Here is a 23,321-nt window from a genome sequence, read left to right as displayed (position 1 = left end):
TACTACGGACCACTAGGGGTCCGCGGACCCCCATTGGGAACCGTCTTGGTTAGTCTATCGCTAGGGCTAAGCTTAGGCTAGTCTAGTCTAGTCTAGTCTAGTCTAGTCTAGTCTATAGGTCTAGTCTATAGTCTAGTCTATAGTCTAGTCTATAGTTCTAGTCAGGGGTCGGCAAACTTTTGAGTCGGAAGACCAAAACTTACAGTTCACAAAACATGGGTTTTAAAAGAGCCACAAAATGTTTGTTTATTAAAACATTACAAATGAATTTTTGTGGGTCACTCGAATGCGTTTTTAACACTTGTTATATAAAGATATAAAAGTTTATTAGAGTGGGGCGACAGTGAATCATTTAAAAGGCATTTGCCTTAATACAGTATAAAGTGTCATAGTTATGTATATTAATTAGGCAGCAATCGAGATCAAATTTTGCACAGGTTTTTTATGTGATGTATTGCGGACATCGAACCATAATTGACCAACCCCAATATAAGGCCCCTTTAAAAAAATTACTCTAACGATCATAATTGACTTAACCGTTATGTCAATACCCACATACCCGTGTATGTTTTTCATTTTTGAAGTGATATATCGTATCGGCTTGTAATTTGGACTATGCTTTCAGAGTAAAGTTTTCTATACATTTTCCAAAAATTAGTTAGATATATATCTATATAATTATATTTTCTATTTTTACCCAACATCCCCGGTATGTATAAAAATTATATGTCAGTATCGGAAAAAAAATTAAGTTTCTTTATAAGTTTTATGTTTTATTTTTAGAATATATATATTCTTGTATCTTATGAACAAAAATTGAACTGAACAACAAATTTAGTTTCAAATACAGAGTCATGTGTCTTTATTCATATTTTTGAATGTGAAATATTTGTGGATTAACAAATATGCGCCGATTTTGATTGAAATAATTTTTTTTTATTGTATATGACTTAGTAAAGTAAAATTATGCTGATTATACTAATTTTATTCTCATATAAACAAAATATTTAAGTTTAAATTTTAAAACTTTAATTTTTGACCATGACTTAGCAGTCTTTTTTTTTGCAAAAAAGTTCCCTTCTTACGAAAGCAAAAACAATTTCTTTAAAGCTAGTCGATTATATACACCTTAATAAATAATATATAAAAAGTTTTGTTCAATTATCTTTCCCGGTCACTGAGTAATAGCTTCTTGAATTCAAATTTTACAAATTTAAATTCTGCATAATGTACATTATACGTTATGAAGGCGTTTTTCTTTATGTTTTTTGCATACGATATTTTTGTTAATAGGAAAGCAATAAGAAAACTCTAAAAAGAATTGCTAAAATTTAATGGTTTATAATCAAAAACTATTTAATTTATATATACAGACGTTTTATTAAATTAGTTTTAACAATTATCTGAATTATACACTAGAAATGTGTAAAAAGATGAAATAGCCATATAAATTGTATGACATACCCGGGTATGTTGGGTATTGATGTACGTAATTTTGCTCGGGTATAGACAAGACAGTTAAAAGTAGCAGTATAGCGACGAAATTCGAGATAAACAAGTTGTATGAGAACAAGTTGTATAAGAACAAAAATCTATCTTCCAAATTTTAATTTAACAATCAGAACTGGCTTAATGATAGCAGTATTATGACAAAATTCAACACAAACAGGCACAAAAAAATAACTTAACCAAATTTAGTGATGATCGGCTCATAATTGATCCTATCCCCCATATTAGATCCCCACGCTTTAACGCTCAAAACAGGCAATACTAGCATAGTGGTGGAATTCGTCATAAACAAGTTTATAAGAACAAAAATACATACAACAGTCTAAAACACAAGTATACCCAGCAAAAAAATTTTGAAGTTGTTAAAGAAGAAGGGATAATTTCATGATTTCTTTAGTAAGTATTCTATTTAATGCGTTTTAAATACATGCCTAAATTCTAATAAATTTGTCATCAGTGAAGGCATGAAAATGCACCCAAATTCACTCATGTAACTCCACTATAGGAATTGTAATATTTTACTGTAATTTGGTATTATCTTAGGAGATTTAACGAAAAACGTGCATTTCATACAATAAAGATTAAAAATGACATTAATTTTTTATTAGATTTTTGTTAAAATTAGTAATATTAAGTCCATTAAAATTAGTAATATTAAGTCCATAATAAGAGAAGGAAAAAACCAAGACTGCTTAACGGATTTTAAAACACAATGGGTATTTTTCCTCTGCATGAATTTAAATCCAATCAAAATCAGTAGTTATGTTTTATCTTATTCTATTTTGTCAATATCATTCAAAAAATTATTTAAATATTGATAATTAAATCGAAGTACCATTAATGCATTTTTAAATAAATATAGTGCCACCAATGAAAATTCGCTTGAGAATCATCGAATATTCATTGGTTATAAGAACTCATTTAAATGACGAACTATTTTTTGCAAATACGAACCCATGCATGCCAATGGCACGCTAATGTTAAAATCATGCATGTTTCCCCTAAATATGAACCAGTTCACTATCAGTTCAACCCATGCATTTACTACTTTTTTGCACGTCTTTTTTTGCTGGGTAGTGATGAAAATCAACACAAACAAGTTCATAGGATCAAAAATCTCATTACCAAATTTTGTAAGGATGGGTCCATAATACGCTTTCTGGTCAATTATTTATTTATAGCCAAACATTTTATGCAAAAAATATATCAATCTTTCATAGATCACTGTCATTAAAACGTGCAATATTTAAAAATGTTTAATTTTTTGGCACCTTTTATAGAAAGCGTTAAAAAAATATAAAATTCTTTAAAAAAAGATTAAAGTTTTCAAATAGACCAAGTTTTTAGTATTTAACTGTATCCAAACTCTCCACATAAATTAGTTACTATATTTTAAATTTCCAAAAAATATCTTTTAATTCCAAAAACACGAAAATTTCGGAATGTATGCACATCCTCATCTACATCTTATTTAATTGCAATTCGTAGGAGTTTGTTTGTTTGTTTTAGGAACTTTTCAATTAACACTTTAAAGAATTAAAAATTTTCTTACAATATTAAACTTGTACATGGAACAAATTCAATGGGAGTGATAGGTTTGTATGGCTTTAGATTGGATCATAACTTGTTGTTTAAAGTTTCAAAATGACTATAAATTTTCATTTATTAGTTGGCTTTTTACCTAACTCTTCCAACTTGCTTTTAAACTTTGGCATTTCTAGAGATCCAATACCAATTCCAAATGGTTCAATGAGGATTTATTCTCAAATGTACGATTGTAAAAGCAAGGAAATGAGCGAAAGCTAATTGTGTAATTTTCTTTCTTTCTCACTCAAAAGTATATGTTTTTGTTTCGTTCATGTACAGAACGATTAAGCAAAGTTAAAAAGTTGTGTATGTATATTGTAGAAACTTTTGCGAATTGTTTTGTTAGTATTAATACACTGCTCGTTAATCGATTCCGAAAAATTTTAAAATATATAAATATTTTTTTTATAAAATAAATAAAATGGTGTATAAAACTAAAGAGCCACAGCTCCACATCCAAAGAGCCGCATTTGGCCCGCGAGCCATAGTTTGCCGACCCCTGGTCTAGTCTATAGTCTAGTCTATAGTTTTTAGTCTATAGTCCAGTCTATAGTCTAGTCTATAGTCTAGTCTATAGTCTAGTCTATAGTCTAGTCTATAGTCTAGTCTATAGTCCTAGTCTATAGTCTAGTCCTATAGTCTAGTCTATAGTCTAGTCTATAGTCCTAGTCTATAGTCTAGTCTATAGTCTAGTCCTATAGTTAGTCTATAGTCTAGTCTATAGTCTAGTCTATAGTCTAGTCTATAGTCCTAGTCTATAGTCTAGTCTATAGTCTAGTCTATAGTCTAGTCTATAGTCTAGTCTATAGTCTAGTCTATAGTCTAGTCTATAGTCTAGTCTATAGTCTAGTCTATAGTCTAGGCTATAGTCTAGTCTATAGTCTATGTCTATAGTCTAGTCCTATAGTCTAGTTCTATAGTCTAGTCTCTAGTCTAGTCTATAGTCTAGTCTATAGTCTAGTCTATAGTCTAGTCTATAGTCTAGTCTATAGTACTAGTCTATAGTCTAGTCTATAGTCTAGTCTATAGTCTCGTCTATAGTCTAGTCTATAGTCTAGGTCTATAGTCTAGTCTATAGTCTAGGTCATAGTCTAGTTCTATAGTTAGTCTATTGGTCTAGTCTATAGTCTAGTCTATAGTCTAGTCTATAGTCTAGTCTATAGTCTAGTCTATAGTCTAGTCTATAGTCTAGTCTATAGTCTAGTCTAGTCTTTAGTCTAGTCTATCGTTCAGTCTATAGTCTAGACTATATTCTTAGTCTATAGTCTAGACTATAGACTAGAATATAGTCTAGTCTATAGTCTAGTGTTTTAGTCTAGTATATGGTCTGATCTATAGCCTAGTCTATAGTATAGTCTAATCTAGTCTAATCTAGTCTAGTCTAGTCTAGTCTAGTCTAGTCTAGTCTAGCCTAGTCTATTCTATTCTAGTCCAGTCTAGCCTAGTCTAGTCTAGTCTAGTCTACAGTCTAGTCCATAGTCTAGTCTATAGTCCTGGTCTATATTATCAAAAATTATCTGCAGAGATCAAATTTATCGAATATTCTCTCAAAGAGTGAGTTTATTGAAAATTCTCTTTAAAAAGATTATTTATCGAAAATTTCTCTAAATTCGTTTAAATAAAAAAATATGACTTAAGGCCTTTTTAAATTCAAGGTAAATAAAAATCTTCCTTAAGCAAACGTGTGGCTCTTTATATGAATTAATGGGGTCCTGTTAGTTTTTACAAATTTACTATGTAATTATTTATTCACAATTTCATTTCAACATGCAACATTACATTGAGTTTGTAATCATGAAACAAGAGCCACTTAAATATTAAAATAATACTTCGATTAATCTAGTTATTTATACATTTTTGTTCACAAAAAAATGTATTTCATAAATATATGTAAGTATATTTTCATAATTAAAGGGATCCATTTGTTTCTGTGTGTCTAACTGTCCGTCCATCCCCAATTGAAAACAAATTCAAGGTAATTTCCAGCTACATTTACTTAACATCTATAACTGGTTGCATGGAGTCGTTTCATTCATGTTAATCGGAAGTGATATAAATTTTCATTTGTAACATTAATCATTGGCTAGTTGGTTGGTGGTGGCTGTTTAACATTTGTATTAAAATAAAGGTACAATGATGTGAATGAATAACTCTTCCTATTTTTAATTTTTTTGTTGCATGACCTTAAAACTAAATATTAATTGATTTTTGTTGTTGAAGATACATATTTAAGACTTATTACAAGCCCTGATTAATTGTAATAATTTATGTTTGTACTAGTCTTAGGCTTAAAAATAATTTATTATCTTTTAATACAAATGAGCTTTGCAAATATAAACTCGGTATTATTTGAATAATTTTCTAATGATTCATTAAATGTTCACACCTCTTAATTGTTGAAGTCTTAAAATTGCTTTAAAATATGACGATGCGATGTAGGAATATTTCAAATTATCAATCATATTCATTTAGTCACTTAGAATGTTAATGATTGTAGGAGCAAAAAATAAAAAAAAAACAAATTGATTTATATTCTAGCAACAAATTGTACTTGTGCGGTAAATAACAATGGGTTTGTGCGTCTTACATATTTTTTTTTAATGTTAAAACTGTTAGAAATTTTTCGATGAATTATATATTTTAAATATTTTTATGAAATTCATGTTTTAATAAGTACTCCATATAAATCTCGCTCTTTAAATAAATTTGTTTACAGTTACCTTTATATAAGGAATTTTGATAAATAATAGAAAAATTAAATTACTACAGAAAATTTTCGATAAATTTCACGTTTTAAAGAATTTTCCTACAAATTTACATTTTTAAAAAATTTTGTATAATTTTTTTTTATATAAAATTTTCTATAAATTTTCTGTCTTTAGAAAATTTCGATAAAATTTGTTCATAAAATTTTTATATAAAATTTCTTTAATTTAATTTTTAGATTTTTTTTGTAAAATTTCATTTAATAGAAAATTTTCGATAAATTTTCTACCAATAGATATCTTTCGTTTTACATTCAATCTTCCTTGTTTTATAGAAAGCTTTTGATACATTTTATAGTCTATAGTCCAGTCTATGGTCTAGTCTATACTCTAGACTATAGACTAGTCTATAGACTAGATTATAGTCTAGTCTATAGTCTAGTCTAGTCTGTAGTCTAGTCTATAGTCTAGTCTGTAGTCTAGTCTATAGTCTAGTCTGTAAGTCTAGTCTATAGTCTAGTCTGTAGTCTAGTCTATAGTCTAGTCTATAGTCTACTCTATAGTCTAGTCTGTAGTCTAGTCTATAGTCTAGTCTATAGTCTACTCTATAGTCTAGTCTAGTCCTAGTCTATAGTGTAGTCTATAGTCTAGTCTATAGTCTAGTCTATAGTCTAGTCTATAGTCTAGTCTATAGTCTAGTCTATAGTCTAGTCTATAGTCTAGTCTATAGTCTAGTCTATAGTCTAGTCTATAGTCTAGTCTATAGTCTAGTCTATAGTCTAGTCTATAGTCTAGTCTATAGTCTAGTCTATAGTCTAGTCTATTAGTAGTCTATAGTCCTAGTCTATAGTCTAGTCTATAGTCTAGTCTATAGTCTAGTCTATAGTCTAGTCTATAGTCTAGTCTATAGTCTAGTCTATAGTCTAGTCTATAGTCTAGTCTATAGTCTAGTCTATAGTCTAGTCTATAGTTCTAGTCTATAGTCTAGTCTATAGTTCTAGTTATAGGTCTAGTCTATAGTCTAGTCTATAGTCTAGTCTATAGTCTAGTCGATAGTCTAGTCTATAGTCTAGTCTATAGTCTAGTCTATAGTCTAGTCTATAGTCTAGTCTATAGTCTAGTCTATAGTCTAGTCTATAGTCTAGTCTATAGTCTAGTCTATAGTCTAGTCTATAGTCTAGTCTATAGTCTAGTCTATGTCTAGTCTATAGTCTAGTCTATAGTCTAGTCTATAGTCTAGTCTATAGTCTAGTCTATAGTCTAGTCTATAGTCTAGTCTATAGTCTAGTCTATAGTCTAGTCTATAGTCTAGTCTATAGTCTAGTCTATAGTCTAGTCTATAGTCTAGTCTATAGTCTAGTCTATAGTCTAGTCTATAGTCTAGTCTATAGTCTAGTCTATAGTCTAGTCTATAGTCTAGTCTATAGTCTAGTCTATAGTCTAGTCTATAGTCTAGTCTATAGTCTAGTCTATAGTCTAGTCTATAGTCTAGTCTATAGTCTAGTCTATAGTCTAGTCTATAGTCTAGTCTATAGTCTAGTCTATAGTCTAGTCTATAGTCTAGTCTATAGTCTAGTCTATAGTCTAGTCTATAGTCTAGTCTATAGTCTAGTCTATAGTCTAGTCTATAGTCTAGTCTATAGTCTAGTCTATAGTCTAGTCTATAGTCTAGTCTATAGTCTAGTCTATAGTCTAGTCTAGTCTATAGTCTAGTCTAGTCTAGTCTAGTCTAGTCTATAGTCTAGTCTATAGTCTAGTCTATAGTCTAGTCTATAGTCTAGTCTATAGTCTAGTCTATAGTCTAGTCTATAGTCTAGTCTATAGTCTAGTCTATAGTCTATCTATAGTCTAGTCTATAGTAGTCTATAGTCTAGTCTATAGTCTAGTCTATAGTCTAGTCTATAGTCTAGTCTATAGTCTAGTCTATAGTCTAGTCTATAGTCTAGTCTATAGTCTAGTCTATAGTCTAGTCTATAGTCTAGTCTATAGTCTAGTCTATAGTCTAGTCTATAGTCTAGTCTATAGTCTAGTCTATAGTCTAGTCTATAGTCTAGTCTATAGTCTAGTCTATAGTCTAGTCTATAGTCTAGTCTATAGTCTAGTCTATAGTCTAGTCTATAGTCTAGTCTATAGTCTAGTCTATAGTCTAGTCTATAGTCTAGTCTATAGTCTAGTCTATAGTCTAGTCTATAGTCTAGTCTATAGTCTAGTCTATAGTCTAGTCTATAGTCTAGTCTATAGTCTAGTCTATAGTCTAGTCTATAGTCTAGTCTATAGTCTAGTCTATAGTCTAGTCTATAGTCTAGTCTATAGTCTAGTCTATAGTCTAGTCTATAGTCTAGTCTATAGTCTAGTCTATAGTCTAGTCTATAGTCTAGTCTATAGTCTAGTCTATAGTCTAGTCTATAGTATAGTCTATAGTCTAGTCTAGTCTATAGTCTAGTCTATAGTCTAGTCTATAGTCTAGTCTATAGTCTAGTCTATAGTCTAGTCCATAGTCTAGTCTATAGTCTAGTCTATAGTCTAGTCTATCTAGTCTATAGTCTAGTCTATAGTCTAGTCTATAGTCTAGTCTATTCTAGTCTATAGTCTAGTCTATAGTCTAGTCTATAGTCTAGTCTATAGTCTAGTCTATAGTCTAGTCTATAGTCTATTATTGTCTAGTCTATGTCTAGTATATAGTCTAGTCTATAGTCTATAGTCTATTCTATAGTCTAGTCTATAGTCTAGTCTATAGTCTAGTCTATAGTCAGTCTATAGTCTAGTCTATGTCTAGTCTATAGTCTAGTCTATAGCTAGTCTATAGTCTAGTCTATAGTCTAGTCTATAGTCTAGTCTATAGTCTAGTCTATAGTCTAGTCTATAGTCTAGTCTATAGTCTAGTCTATAGTCTAGTCTATAGTCTAGTCTATAGTCTAGTCTATAGTCTAGTCTATAGTCTAGTCTATAGTCTAGTCTATCTAGTCTATAGTCTAGTCATAGTCTAGTCTATAGTCTAGTCTATAGTCTAGTCTATAGTCTAGTCTATAGTCTAGTCTATAGTCTAGTCTAGTCTATATCTAGTCTATAGTCTAGTCTATAGTCTAGTCTATAGTCTAGTCTATAGTCTAGTCTATAGTCCTAGTCTACAGTCTAGTATATAGTCTAGTCTACATCTAGTCTTTAGTCTAGCCTATAGTCTAAGCTATAGTCTAGTCTATTGTCTAGTCTATAATCTAGTCTATAGTCTAGTCTATAGGCTAGTCTATAGTCTAGTCTATAGTCTAGTCTATAGTCTGGACTATAGGCTAGTCTTTAGAGTAGATTGTCTAGTTTTTAGTCTGGTTTAAAGTCTGGTCTATAGACTAGAATTTTTAAATTTATTGTAAATTTTCTCTGTCATTAACAGGCTTTCTCCGTCTGCCCGATGTGGCTTAGGCGTATTTCTTCGGATCTGATTAATAACCATAAGGATTTTAAAATTTTTGACAAATTGCTAAAAATTTATAAGATGAGACGCATATGCATATACAAATTGCTATTTCTCACAATGACAAAATATACTTTTATTATAAGTATTTTAAATCCTTAAGCAAATCCTTTGCAAAAATTATATTATTACTGTTTCTTCAATATTGTAAATAAAACATTATAGTATGTTATTCTTGATGACAATATTTTGTTTTTAACAAACAAATATTTATAACAAAATCATGTTCTTTTTATTCTCACTATTCACAAAAATGTATAAAACAAGGATATTAAGGATAAGGATGTTGGATGTGTGTATGTATAAGATGTACTATACAAGTATGAATATTGTGTAGTATTTATATGTATGGCTAAGTGTTCATGTATATGTTGTAGTAAAAAAAATATTTATGGCGGTATTACTATACAAATACATTTTGTAAATGTAGGAATGTGAGTGTTCCAAAGGAGCAAACAACATAAACAGAAGATTTTTCCTATTGACAGATAGATGGATTAGATAGATAGACAGACAAGAATGAAATCACAGCAAATATCGCAATCACGTACAATTGTTATTTCACTAAATTAGAATTTACGATAGGGACCTTGATGTTGTTGTTGTTGCTGATTGCCGTATTGTTTGGCGGCGGCTGGTTGCTGATATTGTTGCTCCTCATGATAGGGATGAGTGCGAATGTATTCCAATGATTTTAAAATAGCTTCTGGAATTGGTGGTGGTGTAGGCAAATGAGCACCTTGTGGTTGGAAACCATTTTCATCGGCAGTATAAGTCAATTGAATCAATTCACCCTCAGGCGAGTAGTATTGAGAAGAGCCGGTGGCATAGTGGCCACCAACACCAGACTCCTGCTGGGCAATACCATTGGTGGTATCGAATTGATAATTGTAGCTGCCATCCTCTTTGATTTCGTTAACGAAATTACGGGTTTCAGCCTGATAATCAACAGCCAAGGCACAACCACAAATGGCTAAAGAAACAATGAGCTGTAATATATTGTGAATAGAGAAGAGAAGAAACAAATTTCATTATAATTAATTGTTTTAAAGCTCCTGCCTTGAAGAGTCCTTGAAATGTATTTCGTATAGAACATTAAGGCAGGAGGTTAGAAATAATTTAATTACTGCTTGATTTTATTTATAGATTTTTTTCTGTTCTTCCTTTAACAGGAAACTTACAATTTTGAACATTTTTGTTGAGTTAAGGTAAATGAGAATTTGTTATTGATGTTAAATCTTAAAGATCTAAAGTGTTTATAAAGTATTTGTGGCAAATGTGCACATATTTATATGCGCAGAATTTAATTGCACACAATCCCTCAAAACTCAAAATTAAAATATTGCAAATCGAAAAAAAAAACCGAAAAAAATTATTAACAAAAAATCATACACAACAAATTAATAATTTTACACTTTAAAGTATTTTTCTGTTCACTACATATTTACTTAATGTATCTATAAACTGGTAATAATTGTACAAGATCTTTTTTAAATGTGTAAGTAAGTACCTAAACATGTATGTGTTTATTTCAACTCTGGCTTTAGATTTCAAATAGAGATCATGCAGTGGATGATGATGTCGACGATGTTGATGATTACGGAATTATTTGTTAGTGGGTAAGACATGTCAGCCAACACTATTAACTAAAAATTGTGTTTTTCTTGCTAATATTAAATTTATCTAAGTATCTAAAACTTCATTCATACTTAAAACTCAAACACATATGTACATTTTAAAATTTAACTGTTTTTTTTTAATGTTTATTGGTGTTTGTGCTCTCTTAATCCCCTATTAAACTTTAAATTTTCAAACATTAAGCGGAAAAAGATGCTTGTATTTAAATATAATTTATTTTCGTTTTATGTTTAAACAATTTGCAGCTAATGTTTAGTGTTACAATTTTTGGAAACACAAAAAAAAAATGTTGTGATAAATACCAAAGTTATGGCAGTTATTTAAAAGAATGTTTTATTTAAATTGAAAGTAAAAGAAGTACAATGGAGAAAATGGATGAAGTAACTAACTAACTAACTAACTAACTAACTAACTAACTAACTAACTAACTAACTAACTAACTACTAACTAACTAACTAACTACTAACTAACTAACTAACTAACTAACTACTAACTAACTAACTAACTAACTAACTAACTAACTACTAACTAACTAACTAACTAACTAACTAACTAACTAACTAACTAACTACACTAACTAACTAACTAACTAACTAACTAACTAACTAACGAACTAACAACTAACTAACTAACTAACTAACTAACTAACTAACTAACTAACTAACTAACTAACTACTAACTAACTAACTACTAACTAACTAACTAACTACTAACTAACTAACTAACTAACTATCTAACTACCTAACTAACTACTAACTAACTAACTAACTAACTAACTAACTAACTAACTACTAACTAACTACTAACTAACTAACTAACTAACTAACTAACTAACTAACTAACTAACTAACTAACTAACTAACTACTAACTAACTAACTAACTAACTAACTACCTAACTAACTACTAACTAACTAACTAACTAACTAACTACAACGAACTAACTAACTAACTAAACTAACTAACTAACTAACTAACTACTAACTAACTACTAACTAACTAACTAACTAAACTAACTAACTAACTAACTAACTAACTACTACTAACTAACTAACTAACTAACTACTAACTAACTAACTAACTAACTAACTACTAACTAACTATATCTAACTAACTAACTAACTAACTAACTAACTAACTAACTAACTAACCAAATAAATAACTAACTAACTAACTTTGTCTAGTCTACAGTTTAATCTATAGTCTAGTCTATAGTCTAATCTATAGTCTAGTCTACTCTATAGTCTGATCTATAGTCTAGTCTATGTCTATAGTCCAGGCTATAGTCTAGTCTATATATAGTCTAATCTACAGGCTAGTCAATAGTCTAGTCTATAGCCTAGTCTATAGTCTAGTCGATAGTCTAGTCGATAGTCTAGTCTATAGTCTAGTCTATAGTCTAGTCTACAGTCTAGTCTATAGTCTAGTCTATAGTCTAGTCTATAGTCTAGTCTACAGTCTAGTCTATAGTCTAGTCTATAGTCTAGTCTATAGTCTAGTCTATAGTCTAGTCTAGTCTAGTCTAGTCTATAGTCTAGTCTATAGTCTAGTCTATAGTCTAGTCTATAGTCTAGTCTATAGTCTAGTCTATAGTCTAGTCTATAGTCTAGTCTATAGTCTAGTCTATAGTCTAGTCTATAGTCTAGTCTATAGTCTAGTCTATAGTCTAGTCTATAGTCTAGTCTATAGTCTAGTCTATAGTCTAAGTCTATAGTCCTAGTCTATAGTCTAGTCTATAGTCTAGTCTATAGTCTAGTCTATAGTCTAGTCTATAGTCTAGTCTATAGTCTAGTCTATAGTCTAGTCTATAGTCTAGTCTATAGTCTAGTCTATAGTCTAGTCTATAGTCTAGTCTATAGTCTAGTCTATAGTCTAGTCTAGTCTATAGTCTAGTCTATAGTCTAGTCTAGTCTAGTCTATAGTCTAGTCTATAGTCTAGTCTATAGTCTAGTCTATAGTCTAGTCTATAGTCTAGTCTATAGTCTAGTCTATAGTCTAGTCTATAGTCTAGTCTATAGTCTAGTCTATAGTCTAGTCTATAGTCTAGTCTATAGTCTAGTCTATAGTCTAGTCTATAGTCTAGTCTATAATCTAGTCTATAGTCTAGTTTATAGCCTAGTCTATAGTATAGTCTATTGTCTAGACTGGTCTATAGTCTAGTGGAAAATTAATTTAGTTTGTTACAAGTTACTTATCAGACATGCCTTCGCGAAGTTTCCTATTTAAAATCAGCAAAATCCATCCATAAACAGCGGAGATATAAGCAAAAATCCGAGACCACCTCTGAAAATTCAATAAAAAAGACATTTTTTGTCATGCTTTCATAATAGGCAACAACAACACTGCTTATTCATTGCTTTTTGTTAGTATTTCGTTTCGTATGTTTGGTTTTCTGTGTGTTTCATTGCGTTGTGTATTTTGTTTTTGTTTTCTTGGTGTATTCAGTTTCGTATGTTTGGATGTCTGTTGGTTTCATTGCGTTGTGTATTTTGCTTTTGTGTTTTGTGTATTTTCATTCGTATGTTTGGATGTCTTTGCTTTTACTCAGTAAAATTTACTGCCTTGCAGTGTGACCAGGTCTCAAAAATGTTGCGGCTAAATCCCATCCAAAATAATGCTAGAAAAAATGCTAAATTGATTTTAAAATGCCAAAAAATGCTAAAATTTTTAAGTGTTTTTATGAACAATTCATATTAATTTGTAACTGAAATTCATTGCAATTTATAACAAGTAAGAAAGTATATTCTGCCGTGGTTGACCATATGAGTATAAAATTTGATTATTTTTCGTAATAAAGCATTTATGTTGAATTGAACCTTGGTTCCGATATATTTAAACTAATTTTCTGAGAAAGGCTTTATACATTTGTATATGTATGGGGGCTAGGTAAAATAAAGGACGGACTTTAACAATTTTTAAAAGGTTTTGTTATTGGATCAAAAAGCATACGTGCTTATTGTTTTGAACATTTCAACCTCTACCAGACGGTCAGACTTACATGGCTTAATCGATTCAGAAAATGATTCTTAACCGATTAGTATACTCAAACGTAGTATAGTGGAGTAGGGTAAAAAATTAAGTTCCGTGGTATTAAGATAAACAGAAATGCTAAAAATTATTTTAAAATTTAGCAATATGTAATGTCTCTAACTTTAAAATATTTCTGAATGCAAAAATTACATAAAAACTCTATTAATTACACTAGTTGCTCATGGTATAAAACCTATATGTGTTTTCGGAAGGAAAAGTATAATATTTCTAGTTTTACTTTTTTTATATAAACAATTTTATTTGTCTTCCTCAAAACACTTTAAAAATGGTTTTCATGTCACAAAAATATTGAAAATTCCGTTGAAATAATTTTAAATCTCGGTGAATAGATGTCAGGTTTATAACTCATACTTCCAAGATTTTTTTCGGAAAAATATATATGAGAATGTATGAAATGAATTGAGAGATATATTCAAATCAGTAATTGTAATTCTGGAATAAATTGTCAATAATATTTTCGAAATGTATGTATTTTTTTTAATTAAAAAAAAACGTCACAACAAAATTACTAAAAATTTGTTAAAAATAAAAAGAACATAAAGTAGGATGAGAAAGTCTTAATTATATATTATTGATTTTTTTCAATACTTATTTTCAATAAATTAACAAGAACTCCTGAAGGATGATAAAAATTAAAACCTCTTTATTTCGTATAGGAAAAAATAAAATTTGTTAATTACCCGTCATACATAGCCTTTTCCAAAATTATATGTTTCATTCCATGAGCAAACAAAAAGTATTAGTTTGTAAAATAGCGTACTGAACGTATTTGTAAAAATATATGAAATCTCTTGAATTATTTCTATCACCTCGAATTTAAAAAAGCATTGGGTTCCAGAAAAATATTTTAGAATACAACATTTTAAAGTATTCACTTGTATTGGCGTAATTTTAAGTTATTTATCTTCATGAATCTTTTTGTATTATTTTGAATTACAGTGTAAATTAATACATTTCTCATATTTCTTGTTACTTGTGTTTGGGTAGGCATTTAATTCTGATTTTTTCCGATTAAACCTATTTCCAATATAAAACTTTTTTGCAAAAATTCGTCTTTTTTTTGTTTATATACTAAAATTGCAAAAAAAGCTAAAAATGCTAAAAATATTTTATAAAAATGCTAAATAAAATGCCAAATGCTAAATTAAAATTTTATAGCTAAATCAAAATAAAAAATGCTAAATCTAGCTGCAAAAATGCCAAAATGGTCACACTGGCATTAATGCCTTGTGTATTTTGTTTTTTTGTGTGTTTATTTCGTTTAGCGTTGTTGTTGTTCATTATGTTTTGCTATTGCTTAATAATGATATGATAGGGAAAATTAAATAAATTTTAATTTTACAAAATTTATATATTTTAAATACACTATGATGAAGGGTATATAAGATTCGGCATAACCGAATATAACATTCTTACTTGTTGTTGTTGTAGTTGTCTCCTTATTTCACAGCTGAAACACAATAATTAAATTTTTCTCCAATTTTGCTCCCATATGTACCTACAATTTCTTCTTTAAATAATAAAGTAATAACAACAACATATTAATGTATTATTAACACCTTCTTTCCAGTTTGAATGCTTGGAAACCAAAAAACAACGACCGCCTTCTACAATTGACTTAACAAATTTGGCAAATGGCAACTTTTTACTAATTTCTAAAACTATTTTCATAAATATTTTTATATACCGATATAAATTGACATTTAACATATTATTAACAATAAGCCTAAACAACCGAAAACTTTAGAAATAAGTATTAAGAAAAATAATGAAATGGAACAATAATGAAAAGCATCCGTCTCTTATTGCAGTTGTTGTTATTGTTATTAGATATTTGCTCTTTAAATTGAGTACTAATATGAACAACAACAATGACAATTTCTCTTCCCATTTGTTGCTTTCGTTATTTATCTTCTTCTTTAGTTGCTAAAAATTTCTAAAGTGTGCGGTTGTAAAATGTTAATAGTCCTGTTTAAATAAATCTAAAGCCTTAATTAATTGTTAATATTTAAATATTTTTGTTGAAAATTGTTTATAAACACCATTCGGGACAAAGGTTTATAAAAAGTGTTAAATTATTAGTTTAAAAAAGTGTTTTAAAATTTGCCAAAAATTCAATGCAATTTTGTAAGGCCGAGCGCCGGTTTTCTTTTGTCGTGCCATTCGTTTTGTAAAGTGATGAGAAAGCGTTAATCAAATTGGATAGAGGAAGAGTTTGGAATGAAAGAATTTAGCTTGAAAAAAAGTCTAAGGAAAAGGTGTGAAAAGTAATAAAAAAAGAAAAAGAGTTGGTGTGTAAATATGTAATAAGTATGTGTTGTAAATTAAAAATATTGTTTTTGTATCAAATACCTACAAATGGAAGAACAACAAAAGAAAAAGGTGAGTGATTTGAAATAACTAGTACAAATTTGTTTTTGTTTCTTTATTAAATGAATTTTTTTCTTATATTAAATTTGACTATGGTCTTTGTTAAAGAACAATCTCTAATCTAGACTATAGAAAAGTCCATTCACTATAGACTAGACCAAAGAATAGACTATTGACTAGACTATGGACTAGTCTATAGAATAGACTATAGAATAGACTAAAGACTAGACTATAGACTACACTATTGACTAGACTATAGACTGGACTATAGACCAGACTAAACTATAGACCAGACTAGACTATAGACCAGACTAAAGACTAGACTAGACTATATACTACACTATAGACTAGACTATAGACTACACTATAGACTAGACTATATACCAGACTATAGACTAGACTATAGACTAGACCATAGACTAGACTATAGACTAGACTATAGACTAGACTATAGACTAGACTATAGACTAGACTATAGACTAAACTATAGACTATACTATAGACTAGACTATAGTCTAAACTATAGACTAGACTATAGACTAGACTATAGACTAGACTATAGACTAGACTATAGACTAGACTATAGACTAGACTATAGACTAGACTATAGACTAGACTATAGACTAGACTATAGACTAGACTATAGACTAGACTATAGACTAGACTATAGACTAGACTATAGACTAGACTATAGACTAGACTATAGACTAGACTATAGACTAGACTATAGACTAGACTATAGACTAGACTATAGACTAGACTACAGACTAGACTCTAGACTAGACTATAGACTAGACTACAGACTAGACTCTAGACTAGACTATAGACTAGACTATAGACTAGACTATAGACTAGACTATAGACTAGACTATAGACTAGACTATAGACTAGACTATAGACTAGACTATAGACTAGACTATAGACTAGACTATAGACTAGACTATAGACTAGACTATAGACTAGACTATAGACTAGACTATAGACTAGACTATAGACTAGACTATAGACTAGACTATAGACTAGACTATACACTAGACCATAGACTAGACTATAGACTAGACTATAGACTAGACTGTAGACTAGACTATAGACTAGACTATAGACTAGACTATAGACTAGACTATAGACTAGACTATAGACTAGACTATAGACTAGACTATAGACTAGACTATAGACTAGACTATAGACTAGACTATAGACTAGACTATAGACTAGACTATAGACTAGATTAGACTATAGACTAGACTATAGACTAGACTATAGACTAGACTATAGACTAGACTATAGACTAGACTATAGACTAGACTATAGACTAGACTATAGACTAGACTATAGACTAGATTATAGACTAGATTATAGACTAGACTATAGACTAGACTATAGACTAGACTATAGACTAGACTATAGACTAGACTATAGACTAGACTATAGACTAGACTATAGACTAGACTATAGACTAGACTATAGACTAGACTATAGACTAGACTATAGACTAGACTATAGACTAGACTATAGACTAGACTATAGACTATAGACTAGATTATAGACTAGACTATAGACTAGACTATAGACTAGACTAGACTATAGACTAGACTATAGACTAGACTATAGACTAGACTATAGACTAGACTATAGACTAGACTATAGACTAGACTATAGACTAGACTATAGACTAGACTATAGACGAGACTAGACTACTAGACTAGACTATAGACTATGACTATACTAGACTAATAGACTAGACTATAGACTAGACTATAGACTAGACTATAGACTAGACTATAGACTAGACTATAGACTAGACTATAGACTAAGACTATAACTAGACTATAGACTAGACTATAGACTAGACTATAGACTAGACTATAGACTAGACTATAGACAGACTATAGACTAGACTATAGACTAGACTATAGACTAGACTATAGACTAGACTATAGACAGACTATAGACCTAGACTATAGACTAGACTATAGACTAGACTATAGACTAGACTAAGAACTAGACTATAGACTGAGCTATAGACTAGACCATAGACTATAGACTGACTATAGACTAGACTATAGACTAGACTAGACTAGACTATAGACTAGACTATAGACTAGACTATAGACTAGACTAATAGACTAGACTAGACTAGACTAGACTAGACTATAGACTAGACTATAGACTAGAACTATCTATAGACTAGACTATAGACTAGACTATAGACTAGACTATAGACTGACTATAGACAGACTAGACTAGCTATAGACTAGACTATAGACTAGACTATAGACTAGAGTATAGACTAGACTATAGACTAGACTATAGACTCGACTATATAGACTAGAGTATAGACTAGACTATAGACTAGAGTATAGACTAGACTATAGACTAGACTACAGACATAGACTATAGACTAGACTATAGACTAGACTATAGACTAGATTATAGACTAGACTATAGACTAGACTATAGACTAGATTATAGACTAGACTATAGACTAGACTATAGACTAGATTATAGACTAGACTATAGACTAGACTATAGACTAGACTATAGACTAGACTAGACCAGACTATAGACTAGACCATAGACTAGACTATAGACTAGACTATAGACTAGACTATAGACTAGACTATAGACTAGGACTATAGACTAGACTATAGACTAGCTATACACTAGGCTATAGACTAGACTGTAGACTAGAATATACACAGACGGAAATACTATGTGAACTTCTTATCAAAAGTTATTAAGTATTAGTTAGAAAAAGTACCGAATAAGTTGTGGGGGTACCGAGGTAGCCTATAGTCTAGTTATGGATCAGTCTATAGTCTAGTGGCAAATTAATGTAGTACTTTAAAACCTAAAATGTAATATTTTAAAATTTCAATTTTCCATGCTTGGTCTTGTCTGTAGGAAATTTAGTTTAACACTTTAAAACGTAATAAGTACTCAATTTGTTATATTTATGTTATTCAAATCAGAATTTTAATTTTCCATGCCTGGTCGAAACTACAACTATTATTAGAATTTTTTTTCTCTGGATTTAATTGAGCCTATGCATACTAGAGAATTAAAAGTACGTAGAAATTGTTAATGTATGTATGTAGTAATTTGCAATGATCAAATCATACCACAAGGGGGTGATGTCTTCATGGCCATACGGCGTAAATGTGTCTGCTTTGCTCACTGCAAACTTAACAAATTATAGTAAAGATTTTTTAAACTAAATGGGAATTGTAGCTAAAAGTCAAAATTTTAATAAAGCAAATAGATATAAACTATTAAAGATAAAAAACTTTAAAATATTTTGAAAGGGTTGAAGAAAATATCCTAGTTAAAAACGTGTTTCTTTTTTTTTTTTCTAAAGAACTAATTTACATATTTTACAATTAACCCTTTATGCATATTTAAGCACCCTAAAAACATTAAAAGGTACTGAGTGTTACAATTATTAGATAAAAACAACTTAAGAACTATTTTTTTTTAATATTTTGTTTATTCCAATTGAGTTTAAAATTAAATTTTTTTAAATTTTTTCATTATTGAAACTATAGGGTCAGATTTCTTAGCTCATTTTTGGACATTGGCCTTTCAAAAACATACAATCAGACCAGTTGCTATCTATTAACTACAATTGTTAACACAATAAAAATACCGTTCAGTTAATCATTATTTCCAGTTGGAAAAAAATTTTAGTTACGAGGGGTCAATATGTGAACTCCAATAGCAAGATACCAAAACTTACGATTACCAAAAATTTAAGCACAAAAGCTCTATAGTTCTATTTAATGAGCTAAAATAACACACTAAATACCTCCTCAAAATTTGTTAAGTTTAAATTTTCAATTTCACACAAAAGCTTTTGTATCGCTCAAAGCTAACCATTACCGTGTGGACATCTTACCCACCCCCCCACAATCTCAGCCACAACAGACACATCTTGTGGGTAAGCATCAGACGACAGCGTATACCGGTTGTGACTATTGCTCTCTAGCATCACTTGGAGCGAAAATATTTACACAAGTACTAAATAGTTCTTAAGTTTAACTTGTCTATTATTTTAAACTGACAGTGCTTTTAATTGTTTTTTTTGGGTGGTAAAATGAAAAGTAAAAGGGTTAATTGAGAAATATGTAAATTATTTCTAGAGACGAAGAAAAAGGGTTAGTTTTTCAACTAGGATATTATTTTCTTCAACCCTTTTAAGTGCTTTTAAAAGTTTCATCCTTAAAAGTTGTCTACATCTTGTGTCCCCTTTGTAGTAATTCCCATTAAGTTTATTAAAAATTTCGAATAAATAGTTAAGTTTTATGTTGGCGAAAATATAAATACTTACATCACGTAGGGGCTACCGTGATCATGAAGGCGGCTCCCCCAAAGAGTGGCTTGGTCATTGCACCTTACGACTTTGTACACCTTGCCAATATTCCGAACGAGAATAGTGGATGCGTATAATTTTTGGTAGCCGGGAATGGCCTTAGATGCCGTCCCGATATTTGTGTAATTGATTTCAATGTAAACTAAATAAAATTTGAGAAATTATAATAGACTAGACTATAGACTAGACTATAGACTAGACTGTAGACTAGACTATAGACTAGCTAGACTAGACTATAGACTAGACTATAGACTAGACTATAGACTAGCTATACTAGACTATAGACTAGACTATAGACTAGACTATAGACTAGACTATAGACTAGACTATAGACTAGACTATAGACTAGACTATAGACTAGACTATAGACTAGACTATAGACTAGACTATAGACTAGACTATAGACTAGACTATAGACTAGACTATAGACTAGACTATAGACTAGACTATAGACTAGACTATAGACTAGACTATAGACTAGACTATAGACTAGACTATAGACTAGACTATAGACTAGACTATAGACTAGACTATAGACTAGACTATAGACTAGACTATAGACTAGACTATAGACTAGACTATAGACTAGACTATAGACTAGACTATAGACTAGACTATAGACTAGACTATAGACTAGACTATAGACTAGACTATAGACTAGACTATAGACTAGACTATAGACTAGACTATAGACTAGACTATAGACTAGACTATAGACTAGACTATAGACTAGACTATAGACTAGACTATAGACTAGACTATAGACTAGACTATAGACTAGACTATAGACTAGACTATAGACTAGACTATAGACTAGACTATAGACAAGACTATAGACAAGACTATAGACTAGATAGACTAGACTACAGACTAGACTATAGACTAGACTATAGACTAGACTATAGACTAGACTATAGACTAGACTATAGACTAGACTATAGACTAGACTATAGACTAGACTATAGACTAGACTAGACTATAGACTAGACTATAGACTAGACTAGACTATAGACTAGACTATAGACTAGACTATAGACTAGACTATAGACTAGACTATAGACTAGACTAGACTATAGACTAGACTATAGACTAGACTATAGACTAGACTATAGACTAGACTATAGACTAGACTATAGACTAGACTATAGACTAGACTATAGACTAGACTATAGACTAGACTATAGACTAGACTAGACTAGACTATAGACTAGACTATAGATTAGACTATAGATTAGACTATAGACTAGACTATAGACTAGACTATAGACTAGACTATAGACTAGACTATAGACTAGACTAGACTAGACTATAGACTAGACTATAGACTAGACTATAGACTAGACTATAGACTAGACTATAGACTAGACTATAGACTAGACTATAGACTAGACTATAGACTAGACTATAGACTAGACTATAGACTAGACTATAGACTAGACTATAGACTAGACTATAGACTAGACTATAGACTAGACTATAGACTAGACTATAGACTAGACTATAGACTAGACTATAGACTAGACTATAGACTAGACTATAGACTAGACTATAGACTAGACTATAGACTAGACTATAGACTAGACTATAGACTAGACTATAGACTAGACTATAGACTAGACTATAGACTAGACTATAGACTAGACTATAGACTAGACTATAGACTAGACTATAGACTAGACTATAGACTAGACTATAGACTAGACTATAGACTAGACTATAGACTAGACTATAGATAGACTATAGACTAGACTATAGACTAGAGATAGACTAGACTATAGACTAGACTATAGACTAGACTATAGACTAGACTATAGACTAGACTATAGACTAGACTATAGACTAGACTATAGACTAGACTATAGACTAGACTATAGACTAGGCTATAGTCTAGTCTATAGTCTAGTCTATAGACTAGACTATAGACTAGACTATAGACTAGACTATAGACTAGACTATAGACTAGACTATAGACTAGACTATAGACTAGACTATAGACTAGACTATAGACTAGACTATAGACTAGACTATAGACTAGACTATAGACTAGACTATAGACTAGACTATAGACTAGACTATAGACTAGACTATAGACTAGACTATAGACTAGACTATAGACTAGACTATAGACTAGAGATAGACTAGACTATAGACTAGACTATAGACTAGACTATAGACTAGACTATAGACTAGACTATAGACTAGACTATAGACTAGACTATAGACTAGACTATAGACTAGACTATAGACTAGACTATAGACTAGACTATAGACTAGACTATAGACTAGACTATAGACTAGACTATAGACTAGACTATAGACTAGACTATAGACTAGACTATAGACTAGACTATAGACTAGACTATAGACTAGGCTATAGACTAGGCTATAGACTAGACTATAGACTAGACTATAGACTAGACTATAGACTAGACTATAGACTAGACTATAGACTAGACTATAGAATAGACTATAGATAGACTATAGACTAGATATAGACTAGACTATAGACTAGACTATAGACTAGACTATAGACTAGACTATAGACTGGACTATAGACTAGACTATAGACTAGACTATAGACTAGACTATAGACTAGACTATAGACTAGACTATAGACTAGACTAT

General features: G+C 30.3%; 1 protein-coding gene and 1 non-coding gene across 2 annotated transcripts; one reads left to right on the top strand and one right to left on the bottom strand.

The window, feature by feature from the left end:
• Positions 1-9,479: 9,479 nt before the first annotated feature.
• Positions 9,480-10,591, bottom strand: LOC119613032 (pupal cuticle protein Edg-78E-like). The gene is made up of 2 exons (XM_037968974.1): positions 10,452-10,591; positions 9,480-10,259 (listed from the first exon to the last, which is right to left on the bottom strand). Exons 1-2 carry the CDS (start codon positions 10,461-10,463, stop codon positions 9,840-9,842), a joined length of 432 nt encoding a protein of 143 aa, XP_037824902.1. The 5' UTR covers positions 10,464-10,591; the 3' UTR covers positions 9,480-9,839.
• A 10,055-nt stretch (positions 10,592-20,646) lies between these two features.
• Positions 20,647-20,811, top strand: LOC119613034. Its single transcript, XR_005232198.1, has one exon. It is a non-coding gene; the product is annotated as a U1 spliceosomal RNA (small nuclear RNA).
• The last annotated feature ends 2,510 nt before the right edge of the window (positions 20,812-23,321 follow it).

This window comes from Lucilia sericata, unplaced genomic scaffold (genome assembly GCF_015586225.1).
Source record: "Lucilia sericata isolate MDLA Ls3-8-SP2 unplaced genomic scaffold, ASM1558622v1 Contig001936F_arrow, whole genome shotgun sequence".
Lineage (NCBI taxonomy): Eukaryota > Metazoa > Arthropoda > Insecta > Diptera > Calliphoridae > Lucilia > Lucilia sericata.
Note: the sequence above shows the minus strand (reverse complement) of the source record. Positions and strands in the feature narration are given on the sequence as shown.